The sequence below is a fragment of the Mustela erminea genome, chromosome 14, assembly GCF_009829155.1.
Source record: "Mustela erminea isolate mMusErm1 chromosome 14, mMusErm1.Pri, whole genome shotgun sequence".
In the NCBI taxonomy this organism is placed as follows: Eukaryota; Metazoa; Chordata; class Mammalia; order Carnivora; family Mustelidae; genus Mustela; species Mustela erminea.
The window spans coordinates 18,401,889-18,418,241 of record NC_045627.1 but is presented as its reverse complement, the minus strand read 5'-3'; the positions used below and the strand labels follow the sequence as shown (position 1 = coordinate 18,418,241).

General features: G+C 46.1%; 1 protein-coding gene across 3 annotated transcripts in view; it reads left to right on the top strand.

Moving 5' to 3' along the window:
- PAPSS2 (3'-phosphoadenosine 5'-phosphosulfate synthase 2) overlaps positions 1-16,353 on the top strand; it is a 120,203-nt gene that overhangs the window by 35,238 nt on the left and 68,612 nt on the right. For 2 of the 3 annotated variants that reach the window (XM_032313426.1, XM_032313425.1), the window contains one exon: positions 12,822-12,998. In XM_032313426.1, the coding sequence (XP_032169317.1) occupies positions 12,864-12,998 (135 nt within the window). In that variant the 5' untranslated portion in view covers positions 12,822-12,863. Of the gene's footprint in view, positions 1-12,821; positions 12,999-14,132; positions 14,486-16,353 lie in introns of those variants that run through there. The other variant, XM_032313427.1, reaches the window with a different exon arrangement.

Sequence of the window (16,353 nt, the reverse complement as noted above, 5' to 3'; positions counted from 1 at the left end):
TTCCCCTCACACACTGCCTTTTTCTTTTCTTTTTTTTTAAGTTCACATGCAGGAAAATTCACTCCTTGTAGTATACAGTTCTATAGGCGCTCTCTGTTGCATGTTTGGAGTTTCATAGGTTTCACAAATGCATAGTAGGCATTTACCTCTGCAGTCAGGTACAGAATAGTCTGGACAGTGCCCTTACCTTCCAAACCCTCATCGCTGCCTTTTAGAGATCAAAACCCTTCTTCCAACCTCACTTCCTGGCAACCCCTGATCTGTTTTCTAGCCGTGTAGTTCTCTCTTTTACAAAGTGTCTTGTTAGTGGAATCATGAAATACATATGACCTTTGGGATCTGCTTTTTCCAGCTAGCAAAATGCTTTGGACATTCTCGTGTGTTGTAGTATGAATCACAGTTTCTTCCTTTTTACTGCTGAGTACTGTCCCATTGTATGGGGTAAAATATGGTCTGTCTATCCACCAATTTATCCATTCACCATTAGAAAGGTATCCAAGTTGTTTTTAGTTTTGGATGATTATGAATAAAGTTGCTGTAAACATGCATGCACAAGTTTTTGTGTGAACATAAGTTTTAATTTCTCTTAGGTAAAATTTTAGGAATGAGATTATTGGATCTATGATAAAGATCCATATTTTTTTAGTAACAATTTCTTTAAAGATTTTATTTACTTCTTTGACAGAGAGAGAGAGAGCACAAGCAGGGAGCATGGCAGACAGAGGGAGAAACAGGCTCCCCATTGAGCAAGGAGCCTGATGCAGGACTGTGCCCCAGGATCCTGGGATCATAACCTGAGCCAAAGGCAGACACTTATCTGACTGAGCCACCCAGGTGCCCCTTTAATAACAGTTTTGTTGAGATATAATTTAGAGAGTATCAAATGTACAATGAAATGTTATTAGTACATCTGTTTGTAATATATGCATATATCAAATCATGTTGAACAATGTTACATGTCAATTATGTCTCAATGGAAAAAGAAAACAAAACAACACCACCTCACTGAGTTTAAGACTTAAAAAAAAAGGTCATTAGTACAATCACAGAGTCATGCAAACATTCCCACCACTATGCAATTTCAGGACACTTTGAGTGGCACACAAAGGAACCGTATACGCCTTGGCAGTCATTCCCAGTCCCTTCGTACCCCAGCCCCCGGCAACCACTAATGCATGTTCTGTCTCTATGGGTTTGTCGATTCCGGACATTTAAGACAGATGCAGGTGCCTGAGTGGTTCAGTCCTTAAGTGTCTGCTTTTGACTCAGGTCGTGATCCCAGGGTCCTGGGATGGAGCCCGGCATTGGGCTCCCTGCTCAGCAGGAGGCCTGCTTCTCCCTCTCCCACTCCCCCTGCTTGTGTTTCTTCTCTCTCTGTCAAATAAATAAATAAATAAATAAATAAGAAAGACAGATGGAATCATACAATCTTCTATAACCTTTCATAATTCGCATCTTTCCCTTAGCATTATGTTTTCAAATCTCATCCATGTGGTGACAGATATCAGTGGTTCATTTTTTTAAATGGCCAAATAATAGTCCATTATATGGACTGACCACATTTAGTCCATCTGCTCCTCAGCTGACGGACGTTTGGATTATTTCTCTTTTTTGGCTATTATGAGTAATGTTGCCATGCACATTTCGGTGCAAGTTTTTGTGTGGATGTTTGATTTCATTTCTCTTGGTATATAGGTATCTCTAGGTATATACCTAGGATAGGGATTGCTGAATAATGTACTGACCATTTGAGGAAATGCCAGACTGCTCTCCAGAGCGGCCGTATCCCTCTACAGTCACACCAGCATTGAGTAAGGCTTCCAGGGACCCCACTGCCTTGCCAGCACTTGCTGTTGTTTGTCTTTTATATTATGACACTTTCTCCTCCTCCTTTTTAAAAAAATGTTGATTGAAGTACAGCTGACCTACAATATTATGTTAGTTTCAGGTGTACAACAGTGATTTGACAATTACTTACAAAATGCTCCCCATGGTAGGTGTCGTTACTGTCTGTCACCATACGTATTTGCAACATTACTGACCACCTTCTGTATGCTGTCCTTTTCATGCCTTCACTTATTTATTTTATAAAGAGAAGTTTGTACCTCCTAATGCCCTTCATCTCTTTCACCCATCATTCTATCCCCATGATGTACTTTTTAAAAAATTCAAATATCAGTGACAAACAGTGTTACGTCAGGGTCAGGTGTTCAACATCAGGATTCACGAACTTTACACTTGACGTTGTGCTCACGGCCGCAGCTCCCGTCCGTCACCACACACCACCGTTACCGTGGCGTTGACTCTGTTCCCCATGCTGTGCCTTTCATCCCCGTGACTGACTCACCCCGGATCTGGAGTCCTGTACCGCTCACGCCCCTTCACCCACTTTGTCCCTCCCTCCGCCCCCTTCCTCTCTGGCGACCGTTAGTTTGTTCTCTGCATCCACGGGCCTGTGTCTGTCTTCTGTTTGTTTTTTAGAACCCACATCTAAGTGAAATCATATGGTGTTTGTCTTTCTGTGTCCAACTTATTCCATTTAGGATTATACCCTTTAGGTCCATTCATGTTGTCACAGATGGCAAGATTTTATTCCTTTTTTAATTTTTTTTTTTTGAGGCTGAGTAAATTCCATGTGTATATATCCTTATATATATGGACACACGAAGATGTGGAGATGTGAAGATGTGACAGATGATGTTTATCTATACATACGTATATATTTTCCTCATCTTCTTTATCCCTTCATCTAATGATGGACACTTGAGCTGCTTCCATATCTTGGCTATTGTAAATAACACTGCAATAAACACAGGGGTGCCTGGAGCTTTTTGGATTAGTGTTTTTGTTTTCTTTCAGTAAATGCCCAGGAGTGGAATTACCAGATCATACAGTATTTCTATTTTTAAAAAATTTTTTTAAAGATTTTATTTATTTGAGTGAGAGAGAGAGAGAGAGAGAGCCTGAGAGGGGGAGGGTCAGAGGGAGAAGCAGACGCCCTGCTGAGCAGGGAGCCCGATGTGGGACTCCATCCTGGGACTCCGGGATCATGACCTGAGCTGTAGGCAGTTGCTTAACCAGCTGAGCCACCCAGGTGCCCTCTATTTTTGTTTTTAATTTTTTGAGGAAGCTCTACACCACTTTCCAGAGTGGCTGCACAGTTTGCATTCCCACCAACAGTACAAGAGGGTCCCCCTTTCTCCACATCCTCGCCAACACTTGTTGTTTCTTGTCTTTTGATTCTAGCCATTATGATGGGTGTGAGGTGGTACCCCATGGTGATTTTAATTTGCATTGCCCTGATGAAAAATGATGTTGAGCATCTTTTTGTGTGTATGTTTGCCACATGATACACTTTTGATTAAAAAAAAAAAAAAAGGAAAGCCATGGAATTAAAATAAAGAGCCACTGACTTGGAAATCCTTCAAAATACACAAAAAGTTTCTTAGACTTGTTGCAGCTCACAGATATTTCTTTTTTGTTTGTAAAGATTTTACTTATTTATTTGAGAGAGAGCACATACCAGCTGTGAGAGAGAGGGGGAAAAGCAGACTCCCTGCTGAACAGGGTACCTCTCCCCGCCCCCCCCTCCACCCCCGGGATGTGGGACTCAATCCCAGGACCCTGAGATTATGACCTGAACTGAAGGCAGTCACTTAACTTACTGAGCCACCCAGGCATCCCTCATAACTGTTTCTCCTTCTCTAACTAATCCACTTCTCCCCAAACCCCAGCATTCACCTGAAGAAAAAAAATAGTGATTTCTGAGTTTATGCATTGTATAAAAATATTATCTTCTCCTGCATAATTGCATACATACCAAATTTCAGGTGTTTTATTGACTGAATAGATTTTTCTCTTGGGGGCTGGTGATCAGAGACCTAGCTGAGGAACCTTGACATAATATATAACATTCTGTCTGTTCAAAACCATTCAAAGTTCCAAACAACTGAAGAATAAGTAAAATGTGGCATAGACTCCATTAGGAAATTAGAAACTTTCTGAGGTTTCTCTGCATGCGAAAGCAGATGAAATGTTATTTTGCAAGTGTCAAAGGAGCCCCCACGCCTTTGCCTATGGAAACCGAGGATTCCTCAGTTGAAGTCATACTTTGAGCTCCTTATCCCACCCTCGATGGCTGGGTGGCCGGGTGGGAGAGCCAATCCATGACTTTCCCTTAGCCGAGCCCCCTGACTGTTCGAAACTTGAAACTGAAAGGGGACCTTGGGGGCGCCTGGGTGGCTCAGTGGGTTAAGACCTTTGCCTTTGGCTCAGGTCATGATCTCAGGGTCCTGGGATCCAGCCCCACATCAGGTTCTGCTCAGCAGGGAGCCTGCTTCCTCCTCTCTCTCCGCCTGCCTCTCTGCCTGCTTGTGATCTCTCTCTCTGTGTCAAACAAATAAATAAAATTAAAAAAAAAAAAGCTGCTGCCTTAAAAAAAAGGAAAGGGGAACTTGAATACACATTTCTCAAAGTAGAGCTCATCCAACAGCAGTCCCACATTAACTTTAGAGATCATGGCTACAGATTAAATGGACATGATTTCCCTGTTTGCCAGATCTTTTTTTTTTTTTTTTTTTTTTTTTTTCTGGCCATGATGTCTAGAAATCAGAAGAACTTAGCCATTAACATGGACCCTTGTGCTAAAGGAACACATTTTAGATACTATGCAGAACCAAGAACTCTGTGTCCAGTGTTCCTGGCTGATAAAGGAAATATGTTCCTTTCTTTTTTTTTAAGGCTAAAGACCATGTGTCATACATCAGAGACATATTCTCATTATCTTTGCAGAATAGGAAAACTTTATAGAAGTCGTCACTAGTGATCTCTTTGACAGCCTAATTAAATAATTGGATCCAAATTATCGCAGGGTTACATGGAGCATCAGCAGAAGAGACAGAGGCCATTTGTAATAAAATAATGTAATAAAATGAAATGAGCAGAATTGAAGCAAAGTTAGAATGCGCAGAAACATTTCACACCGAATGTCATTAAATCCACACCTTAAAGGGAGCCTAGATTTAATATGCTGTACAAGAAAGTATTGTTTAATATAAACTGCAATAAATAATTGGGCTACAGTTGGCTGTCGCTGTTTGCACGATAACCTGAAGCTGCCACCAATTTTTCGTACTTCAGAAGATCTTCACCTTTTGGATGGGATTCTAGCCATTGTGAAATAAGCCTGGAAGTTCTGACAGAAGTTTCATCAGTCTTGACACCTTGAATTGTCCTAAATGTAAAGGCAAGTCTGAATCATCATGCTTGACTCAGCTCTGTGAGGTAGATTGTTGAGCAGTGTTTGGGACCATGCTGGGAATTTCATAGCCTGTCATGCAGCATCCACAGCGGTTCAGAAAGGTGGTTTTAAAGAAGTCAGGCCTGTTTGGGTCCCAGAAGAGAGCACCCGAGTCAGATGATCTGAGTCAAAGTAAGCCAGTGTGTTGGGGTCACCCCAAGGCAGAGGATCACAAGAAGAGCCTGGGGGAGCCAAGGGTTCTGGGAAGCTGGAGGTAGATACTAGGAAATTGAAGCCATGGCGCTTTTAGTCGCTGAGACTCCTCCATGTGGAGCAGATGTGGCCGTCAGCATCTCTACACAGAGTAGATACCATCCTGACCTTCCTCAGGAAAGGGAAAGGCCTCCTTCCAACAGTGAAGCTGCAACAGGAGAGTCCTGGCAGAGGACTCAGGTTGGTCCTAGGGGCTCTTCTGGGACTATGCTCGGCCTCCATCCCATGCCTGTCTAGCAGAAGGGAACTGCTAGACCAACAAAAAGCCACGAATCTAGGTCTTCTAACACCACGCCTAGGATCCTTCTGGTGTGTCCTGTACACAACTCTTTCATGGCGCCGGCCCAGCCTTGCACTGTAGCTCAGAGAGCTGGTGAGGGGCCATTTGTGGGTGTGAGCCCTGTCTGGGCTGACCACTCTCGGAAGCACCTGAGCCACCCTCCCAGAAGGACCCCTCAACTGGCCTTGGATTCTGTTCTTGAGGTCCCCGATTCTCAAAGCATGTCTCCATTATGTGTGTCGGGGGGTAGAAAAGGAAAGTAGTTTTAATAAGTAAATAACCTAGTTTTTTTTTTTTTAAAGATTTTATTTATTTATTTGACAGAGATCACAAGCAGGCAGAGAGGCAGGCAGAGAGAGAGGAAGGGAAGCAGGATCCCTGCTCAGCAGAGAGCCCGATGCGGGGCTCCATCCCAGGACTCTGGGATCATGACCTGAGCCGAAGGCAGAGGCTTAACCCACTGAGCCACCCAGGTGCCCCAATAACCAAGTTTTTAAAAGTAATTGAATATAATAATCCTTAGCGTTCCTTCAAAACAAGAATGATAGAGAGGAGGAGGATGGGAAGTTCCATTTCTAGTTCCATGGGAAGGTATGTCCATGGGCATGAAATTCAAGAGACCAGAACAAAGATACCATGTGCTAGAGAAGAAACCTGATGGTTCTGTCAATTCTTCCTAAATTAAATGTGTAAGAGAAGCCCTGTACAAATTTAGGGGGCAGGAAAGGGGGCTTAATAAAATAAGTCATTAGTTCGTCTGGAAGAACAAACGGGCAAAAAGTTCCAAGTTATAATTTGTAATTGAGCTGCTTCTCCGCGGACCTCCGTGGTGGGGGAAACCTCAGCTAACATCGTGCCTCCTGGGGGGAGCACCCCAGACCAACAGAAGAAGATGTTAATGATTCAGTGAATAATGTCAGAAAAAAAAACGATACAGTGGGACAATATTTTAGGTCTTACCTGATTTTTACACCTAATATTTCCCCATTCTGGCCCTCTGCCAGTCAGTCAAGACCATTTTGGACTCAGGATGGAACACAGAAAGTATAACTTGATTCTTTTCCTTGTTTTATTTATTTTTTTTAAGATTTTATTTATTTATTTGGCAGAAAGAGATCAGAAGTAGTCAGAGAGAGAGAGAGAGAAGGGAAGCAGGCTCCCTGCTAAGCAGAGAGCCCGATGCAGAGCTCGATCCCAAAACCCTGGGATCATGACCTGAACCGAAGGCAGAGGCCCAACCCACTGAGCCACCCAGGCGCCCCTCTTTTCCTTGTTTTAAAGTAAAAAACCCCTCAAGAAAGGAAAAAGGACTCTGAAGAAACAAAGCATCTGGGGAGATAAAAAGGACTGAGGCTTCATTAAAAAACCCTCCATGAGAATTAGAAGTACACGTGACCTCACAGGGGACTTCTGAGGGGGGATTCGGGACTGGGTGTTTCTACAAGCACCCCAGGGCATCTTGTCATGGTGCGGTGGAGAACCAGCGGGCTAGATTAGTGGCTTCCCACCGGGGGGCAAAGCAGAATCTTGCCCACGGTGTGGCATGTTCTGGGGGAAGCCCCAGTCCAGAGATCTGCAGACTGACAGGGAGGGAGGGAGCCCAGGCAGCCAAAGGCATCATCGTGAAGGCTTCCGGTGAGATTTTAATAGAGCTGGGAACTCCCGGCAAAATCAATTTCCTTCCTGTCCACACATTTTATTCTTGGTAGTGGGGTGGTTTTTTAACAATGTTACTCAAGTTTGTGTTCCCAGCACACCTGTTTCTTCTCTTTCTACTTATTTTCTGAATTTCCTATAACAAATTGAAATATGCAGGCAAGTTGGGAGACCTCTGTTAAGGCAGAGATCCGCAGAACTGTGGTCTCTGGGCCAGCAGCATCGGCATCACCTGGGAACTTTCTAGAACTGTAGTTTCTGTGTCCTAAGCTTGATAATGTCTGGCATGAGAAACTGTGTGTACGTGTGTGTGGGGGGAGCACTCTGCGATTTAATAGAGGTCATCTTGACACATCCTCCCCTTTCCGAACCACTGATGGTCTTACAGAGAAACCTTTAAAACTACCCATGCCTGAGACCCACCCCCACTCCCGACTTTGATTAATCAAGTGTGGGGTTCCTCAGGTAGTGATAATGTTATAAAGTTAGTTATAAAGTTGGAGAACTATTAGGGCTTCAGAAGAACAACCCCACCCTTTCTAGAATAGAATTGTCTTTCTCGAAACTAAAAGTGAACCAAAGAAAAACAAGTGTGTGTGTGTGTGTGTGTGTGTGTGTGTGTGTGTGTGTGTGTCTGGGGGTGGGGGGTATATAATTAAGAAAAGACAGTGTTCTGAAAATAGAAAGATTTCGAGGTTTTGCATAAGTTTGTGAGGTAGTACATATATCGATTTTGGCCAATATTGATGATTTTTATTATAATGGGACCGTTGCCCATTTTTCTTTAGAAGACTGATTTCTCCTATGATTGTAGTTGTTTGTACCTTTAGTATCTGATGACTGAAAATATTATATAAAGATTAGGAAATGAATCTGGTAACATTTTATGAGACTGACGCGCTGCCTACTGTGCTAAGAAGGCACTGAATCTGGTAACATTTTAAATGAATTTTAATTTTATTCTTTACAGCAGCATCTAAAAGACCTTTGAAAAATAGCAATATAGGGATGCCTGGGTGGCTCAGTGGGATGGGCCGCTGCCTTCGGCTCCGGTCATGATCCCAGGGTCCTGGGATCGAGTCCCGCATCAGGCTCCTTGTCCAGCAGGGAGCCTGCTTCTCTCTCTGCCTCTGCCTGCCACTCTGCCTGCTTGTGCTCTCTCTATAACAAATAAATAAAATCTTAAAAAAAAAAAAAAGAAAGAAAGAAAAATAGCAATATACAGAGAGAGCTATCACTTTTTCAGAAAATGTCAGTCCCCATAAAAACTGTCTTATGATATTGTCAGGAAACCTGAGGTCTCTAAGTTAGGATTTTAATACCTTTATGTAAAAGAGTTGGAGAGGCGCCAGGCTGCCTCAGTCAGAAGAGTGGGTGACTCTTGGTTTCTGGGTCATGAGTTTGGGCCCTATGCTGACGCATAGAGATTACTAAAAAAAAAAAAAAAAAAAAAAAAAAAAAATTAGATAAACTTAAAAAAATTTTTTTAGATAAAAGAGATAGATTATATTGATTTTTTAAAACTGCTTATCTTTACATGATGTGAAATTTATAAAATCCTTTTAGAAGGTTTAGGACACACTAATAAATTATGCTCAACATATTATATTCCAACTATTTGCAATTTAACTACTCATTTATAGTATCTCTGATATCCTCTAGTAATTATATTAATTTATTATACCACCACATTTCTCCATTATATTGGAAAAGAGCACTTACCATATAACTCAATGTGACTTATTTCTGAATGGGACACTTCTGTCCTTTCACAATTAAAGACATTTCTAAAAGTAGGACTAATTTCTCTGAATATGTCATCTTTTGTGACATTTTCTTAATTTTAGCTCAAATATCACAACTTCCATTTCTTTTTGCTTTTTTGTTCTTTCTTTTTTCTTCCTTCCTTCTCCCTTCTTTCCTTTAAAATATGCTTTAAAATTTCACTCAGTGTAAAGACGCCTGGGTGACTCAGTTGTTAAGCATCTACCTTCAGCTCAGGTCATGATCCCAGGGTTCTAGGATTGGGTTCCACGTTGGGCTTCCTGCTGGGCAGGGAGTCTGCTTCCTCTTCTACCTCCTCTCATGTTTGCTCTCTCTCTCTCTCTCAAATAAATAAATAAGTGTAAAATCTTTCAAATTTTTCAATCAGTTTAGTTGGACATTTTTCTAATAATTTAAGGGACATACTTTGTTAACTACATAATTGTTAAGTAAGTTTAGTTAGAATCTGTTCTAATGATTTAAAGCCTCTTAGCACCAGGGACTACATTACCTTCCTCCTTGCTGAGCACCTTTTAAAACAAAGGCTGAAGGCTGGAAACTCAGCCAGTGACCAAACGTAATTTGTTTTCACTGCGGTTTATTGAGTTTTGGAGTGCATTTCCCTAACTCCCCTAAATGTTTCTGTTTTGCATAACGTGAGTGTGTACTCCTAAATGTTCTTCTCTTCAAATCAATACAACGAGTCAACAAAACTGTGGACCGTGTTCCACCCCAGAAACGGTGGAGAGCGTCCCTTTTGCCTTGGGAGTGTGGCCTTTTCCTCCATGGGCAGGCTCCGGGCAGGAGGGTCCTGGCTGCTGTGCACCCCGGCTTGCAGCAGGTTTGCTGTGCCCTGCCTGGGTCTTTACAGAAGGCTGGGGTGCTTCAGGAAGCAGGCCAGGGACTGCTGGGGTAGCAGGAACGTCAGCCTCGAGCCCGATTCCCCTTCTATCTGCCTTATCCTTGAAACTCAAGTTAAACCATCACCACCCACTAGAATCCGTTCATAGGCCAGCACTCACTGCCTTCTTCGAGGTCCTCTCCCTATCACTTCGAATATGCCGTTATTCCAGCATGTCGTATCACGTTTCCTTAGAATTATTTGTGTACATCTCCCCTACCAGACCAGGGACCCTCAGGACGGTGACTTTTCAGCCTGAGATGCAGAAGTGTCCCATATGGACCAATGCAGAGCTGGAAGATCAGCCCTGTTGGCTGATGTCCTTGGATGAGCATGAAGAAGACAACGTGCGAATTCATATCGCTGTGGAGTCACACGGGGCATGCCTCTCCTCCTACAGCCTTCCCCCCTTCTTCTGTTTTATGTCCCGGACTCAGCCATACAGATATTTACAATTTTCTGAACATACCATGTGATTTCGTGCAGCTCTGTGCTTTTCCACTTTTACATTTACACACACACCCATTTTGGGGAGGAGAGGGGAGAGTGGGCAAAACCCTAGCCTTCTTTCAAGTCTCAGCTCATTATTTTGTCCCCCCCAAAATTTGACCTCTGTCTTCCAAAGTTGAGCTGGATGTCCCTCCTCTGTGCTCCCACAACATCCTTTCTTTTAACTGAGTGACCTATTTAATCCACGCCCTCCATTTCTTCTAGAAAAAGAATGACAGATACCCACAGCCCAATGAATGTTCTCTGATCGTCGGATGCACTGAGATGCCCACAGTCTCCTGCATTCCCACCCCCCCACCTAATTGTTTACTAAGCTCCATAGCATGTGACCCCAAACCTATTTCTGCCACTTTTAACTGTGAGTGAAGTTAAGTCATTGCCTTTCATGTGACTTAAATGAAAAGCATACAAGTGAAAAAAAGAGTAGTGTTTTCTCTGAGGACAATGGATGCTTTGGAAAGATAAACATCTATAAAATTGTCCTGTTGACTCAGGTGTAGGCGACAGAACAGGGATGGAATGGGCTCACAGAAATCTTGAAAGGATCTCCTCTCACATCGCTTAAGGGCACGGAATTTTTAAATGGGCCATCCAGAATCCCAAAGTGGAAATTGTGGCAGATATCCCAGGAGAGTGGTTTTGGGAACTCCGGTCAGCAGACCCACACCACAGTAGAACCCTTCAGACGTGCGTTGAAGATTAACGGTTAGGTTAGATTTTTACCCGCCCAGCCAGGGTTTGCACTGGAATGACTGGGAGGGAGGTGGGACGCCCTTTGTCTCCCCCACTTGACTGTGACTTTCTTGAACACAGGGATCGCATCTTGCTTCCCTTGGGAGTACCTATGCCTAGGAAGAGTGTTTGGCTCCTTTAGACGACTTTCTCTAAGGGCTTCTTGACTCAAGGGGACTCCTGAATTTATTTTTGGTTAAGGGGATCAGGGGGTTTCAACAATAAGGTCTTTTTTCCATTACGACCACTAGGGGGCAGTGTCACCGCATTCTCTGGGAATGGCCATCCTGGGGAGCTTGTTTCCAAGCTAGATCCCCTAAACTGTGATGAGCCCCCCTCCAATGTGTTGGAGAACCTATGGCATAAATCTCGCACCAACACTGATGTTCTTTGTATATGTGTTTCCTTTGTTTATTTTTGGGAGCTCACTGATTCCATCTTTTCTAAACAATAAAAGACCAAGTAGTAACCACCACCTCATTAAGTTAATTATTAAACCCAGCCAGTTCTGGAAGGAAGAAAAGTAAATAGGCAGTAGAGAAAAAAGCCCCTCATGCAAATTAGTGTAAGGATTACAAACTGGCACAGGGTAGCTCACGGTACTTTATAGCGAGGGCTTGGAGGGAGCATTACTGAGAAATTTATGGAGATTGTGTCCTTATGAATGGACAGACTTTAACACTTCCTTGTTCTTCCTGCTTTCGGCTCTGATGGGCTGGAATCACAGACTCCAAAAATTAAGCTACTGGTTGCTCACAAGAAGGAATGTCCTTTCCTAGGACCAAGATGGTAGTGAGATGAAAAAGAATTCAAGACATTGCCTTTGAAAGAAGACAAAAAAACCTGTGAAAGTAAAAAAGAATGATTAGTTTGCTTTTGAGTGAATTGCCATGCTGAATTACAGCGGAACGGATGGCCTGGGCTGTGGAAGGGTCTTTGACGATGCAGCCTGGACCCAGGGGAGGGGAGGGGAGGCAAGGCCGCCTACGTCACCAGAACTGCTTCCAAAGAAGTAGTAAAGCATGACTGTTCCAAAGTACTACTTGAGAATTAATTAAATCTAAAACGAGATAAGTAGTCCTGTGTGTAGTTTTCATGGCGTCTTGAACTAGCCAACCTAAAGGTGGAGTGATTTAGGTCACAGGGCGTGGAGGGAGCCTCTGACCCAGGCTGGAGACAAAAAAGGTCAAGGGTCCTGTTCTATCTCCCCTCTGGGTACCAGTTCGACATGGCCCCTCTGTGAAATATGGAGATGGGTGATTGGACAGTAAAGGATCTCAAGACCTCCCCTAGGTCTAGACATTCGCATCTTCCTTTTCCAGAAACTAACCCTTAGATACTCGTCCTCCACTTCTTCTGTTTCTGAAACACTACTATTTTAGAGATCCTGTGAAAAAACACAGCAATCACACCAATTGCTCTTTCCCCATCCACACTTCATTCACCTTTTTGCTTACATCTGGCAGGGTTCGAAATATGGTTGGAATGGATACAAGAGGATTTTTCCGATGAAACAAGAATGGATGTTACTGCTCAAACCACATGAATTCAAAGGGTTTGTGTTCAGAACAGAAACTCAAATCCAGTATCTGCCCTCTGGTTGCTCACAGTTGAAGGGAGTGGTGGCCGCTTACTCCAAATGGGTAAGAAAATACATATACTGACATTTCAAGTCTGTACAAACATGTAAGACTGCCTTTTAAGGGATTTTTTGTTTTGTTTGGGTTCTGGTTTTCGACTGCTGACCATTTTCTTTCCCACTTTGCCATGGAGAAGGCATGAAGGCGTCTGTCTGGCAAGCTGTCCATGGTCCAGAAGTCCAGTTAGGTCTGAAACCAAAGTTCCACCCTTGACCTCCTCGGAAGAAATAACTTCTCCAGCCCCTTCACAAAAGGGCCACAGCTGCAGGAGCTGTGTGGCCCCTGGGCGTCTTAATGGCTCCTTTTCAGAAAGTGTGGTCTTACTGATCTGTTTGTGGCATTACTCAAGGAGTTAAGGTACAAAGGAGGGGTGAGACCCAGCAACTGCCCTCCAAGTGCTTGTCACTAATTACAGCTTCCCTCCCCTTGTACCTCTGCTTTCCCCAGACTTTTGGGTTAAGAGCGTGGCCTCATGCCTTCTTCGGATAAAACCTTGGTTTCCTAGGATTTAGGCCATCAGTGATTTGGGCCTCCTTTTTGCTCTTTCCTCGAAGAGCCCGTCTTAGTTGCTGAACCCACAGAAGGACTATAGAAATACTTAGGGGCAGGAGGTGGATTGAGAAAACTCGCTGGGCTACCCATGGCCATTTTCTGGGGCTGCCCTTGCTTAATTGACTTTGTGTGTTGCAGCTGGGCCTGAGCGGGCCCACCTGTGACAGGCAGACATTATCCTGAGCTCCAGGGCGCAAATGCACTCAAACCCCTTAGGGCCATGCCGGCTGGGCTCGAGAGCGCAGGTAAGCCCCGGGCTCCTTATCTTATCATCGCATGTGATGACGCTGGTGTAGAAGGCCTGGGTTTGAGGCCCCTCACTTAGAATATAACTTGGGGAAAGTCTGAAAGCCTCAGTTGCTTCTTAGTAAGATGGGGAGAAAGTAGGCCGAGATGGCTTCGCGGGGACGCAGGAGGAGCGCACAGCCGGTGCAGACGCAGGATCAGTAACCGGAACCCTCGCCGCGGTTGCCCCCCGAAGACCCTGCCCACAGGCACGTCCCGGAGGCTGGAATCCTTCCTGGAAGAGACGCGGGGTGGGGCGGGAGGCGGGGGCGCGCTGGCACCGGCTGGGCGCGGGCGAGGGGAGGGCGAACTCGACCCCGGCCTGGCCGGGGCGCGGCCGCTCGGGCGAGTAGGGGGCCGGGCCGGGACCCGCCCAGGCGGCGGCCGGGTCCCCTGGGCTGGGCGCTGCTGGCGGAGCCGACGGGGCGGAGAGGAGCGCGGCGGGGGGAGGAGTAGGAGGAGGGGGCCGGTCAAGGGAAGTGCGACGTGTCTGCGGGAGCCTTTTTATACCTCCTTCCCGGGAGTCGGGCCCCAGCAGCCGCCGCCGCGCTGAGAGGTCCCGCACCTCCGCTCCCGGGAGTCGAGCTCCGAGCGTCCGTCCGCCGCGCAGCGTCCAGTCCGCCAGCATGTCGGGGATCAAGAAACAGAAGACGGTAGGCTGCGGGCCGCCTGCCCCCACCCCGCCGCCGCTCCCGGGCACTGGGTCCCCTTCTCCGGGAGCGGGCGAGCAGCCGGGCGCGGAGGCTCCGGCGCTGGGAGTGAGGAGGAGGAGGAGGAGGGAGAGCTGGGAGCGGGGACGCTGGGCAGCCCTCGCGGGGCAGTCCGTCTCCGCCCGCGCCCCGGGGAACCTGCGCGGCCCGGGGTTGCCACGTCCGGGAGGGGGGCTCCGGAGCGCGCGGCGGTCCTGACCGTGCCAGAGGGACAGGGACGGGAGATTTCCTCTCTTCCCCAAGAGCTTCCCCGGACCCGCCTTTTCTTCCGTGTCATCTCCGCGCCGCTAGTGGGTGGCCCAGAGCCCCGGCCGGTTCCGCCGGGTCTGTGCGCTGGGCGCACGTCGGCGGCACTCCCTGGGGTTTTGTGCCTGCCACCTCCTCGGAGGGGACGTTAATGACAGACCTCGTGGAGGAACCGGCAGCCGCCTCCCCTGGCGGCCCTTAGCCCTTCAGCTTGACTCAGCGCCGTGCTGGCAGCGGGCAGCACCTCGGGGTCCGCCCCGGGGCTCCTCGGCTCGGTGGGTTCAGATGAGTGGACTGTATTGAGGAGGTTCAGCTTAATCCAGAAGTGATCCGGGCCATCCCCTTTTGGGAAATAGATTGTCAAAGAAAAGTTCCTTTCTTGGCAATAGGGGCTCCTATTTTTCTTTTTTCTTTTTTCTTTTTTTTTTAAAGTAGGCTCCACATTGGGCGTGAGGGGCTCAAGCCACGACCCTGAGATCAACACCTGAGCTGAGATCAAGAGTCGGTTGCTCCACCGACTGAGCCACCCAGGTGCCCCCAGTAGAGGCTCCTATTAATTTTGCTTCCTAAAAATGGTAGCAGTGATCACTGACTCCGTGGGAAGACCCCTGCAGACAGGGGTTCGGTCCACACCAGAGGTGGGCTGCGAGCCTCGCTTAGGCCTCAGTGCGCAGGCCGACTGCGAATGGTTGATCTTTATCACACCACAAGCCTCAGGTGGTTTATGCTGGTTCCCGAGAGGGTTCACCGCCTCATAGAATTAGACTTGAACTTGGCACAGAGTAGGTGCTCAGTACGTGTTTATTACTGTTATTATGCTTATCACTGAACTATCTTTGAGGTGTATTCCTGGCCGGCTGGGAGGAGAGATGGCCAAGGAGGACTTGAGCGGGAGGGTCCTGAAGGGGGCTGGGTCCTGACCAGGGCTGGGCAGGGGTGGCAGCAAGGAAAAGGCAGTGGGGGCTCCGTTTTAGGGGATCACATAAGACAGGCAAGAAGGTCCAGAATGAAGGCGGCATCAACTAAAGAAGCGAGAGTGATCGGCATCCAGCTGCCTTTTATAGGAGCAATCTTCAAGTGCGGAGACTCTCAATATTGTACTATCTTTAAAAATATTAAGTGAAAAGCATCTGTTTTATTCCCATCTAATATGGTATCTTCTACTTGACAAGCTGTGGTGGCACTTGGCGGCTTTGCCTATCAGTGGGGTTTTAGTACTTCTTGCCTGCTTCAAGAATCCCTTGCCGGTTCTGATAGGGAGCTTTGTCAGGCATTAGTAAGGAAGGGGTAGGTGGTCTTTTCCTTCACACGCCAGTCAGCAGACCCTCCTGCAGTGAGGAGGGTCTGAGAGCAGGGCCTACAAACTGATGCCGGGCCCTGTGCAGTCAGAGAGTGAGAAATTTGAGGGTCCAGAGGGTTTGCTTTTCCTATCTGCTCATTTTAAGCCTTCTATTTTTTGTTTGGGTGTGTGTGTGTTCTGTGTAGGATTAAATTAACACCTGAAAAAGCTAGCAGCACTTCTGAACTTTTATTTGGCCAACAGGATTATAATCCACATACTAACA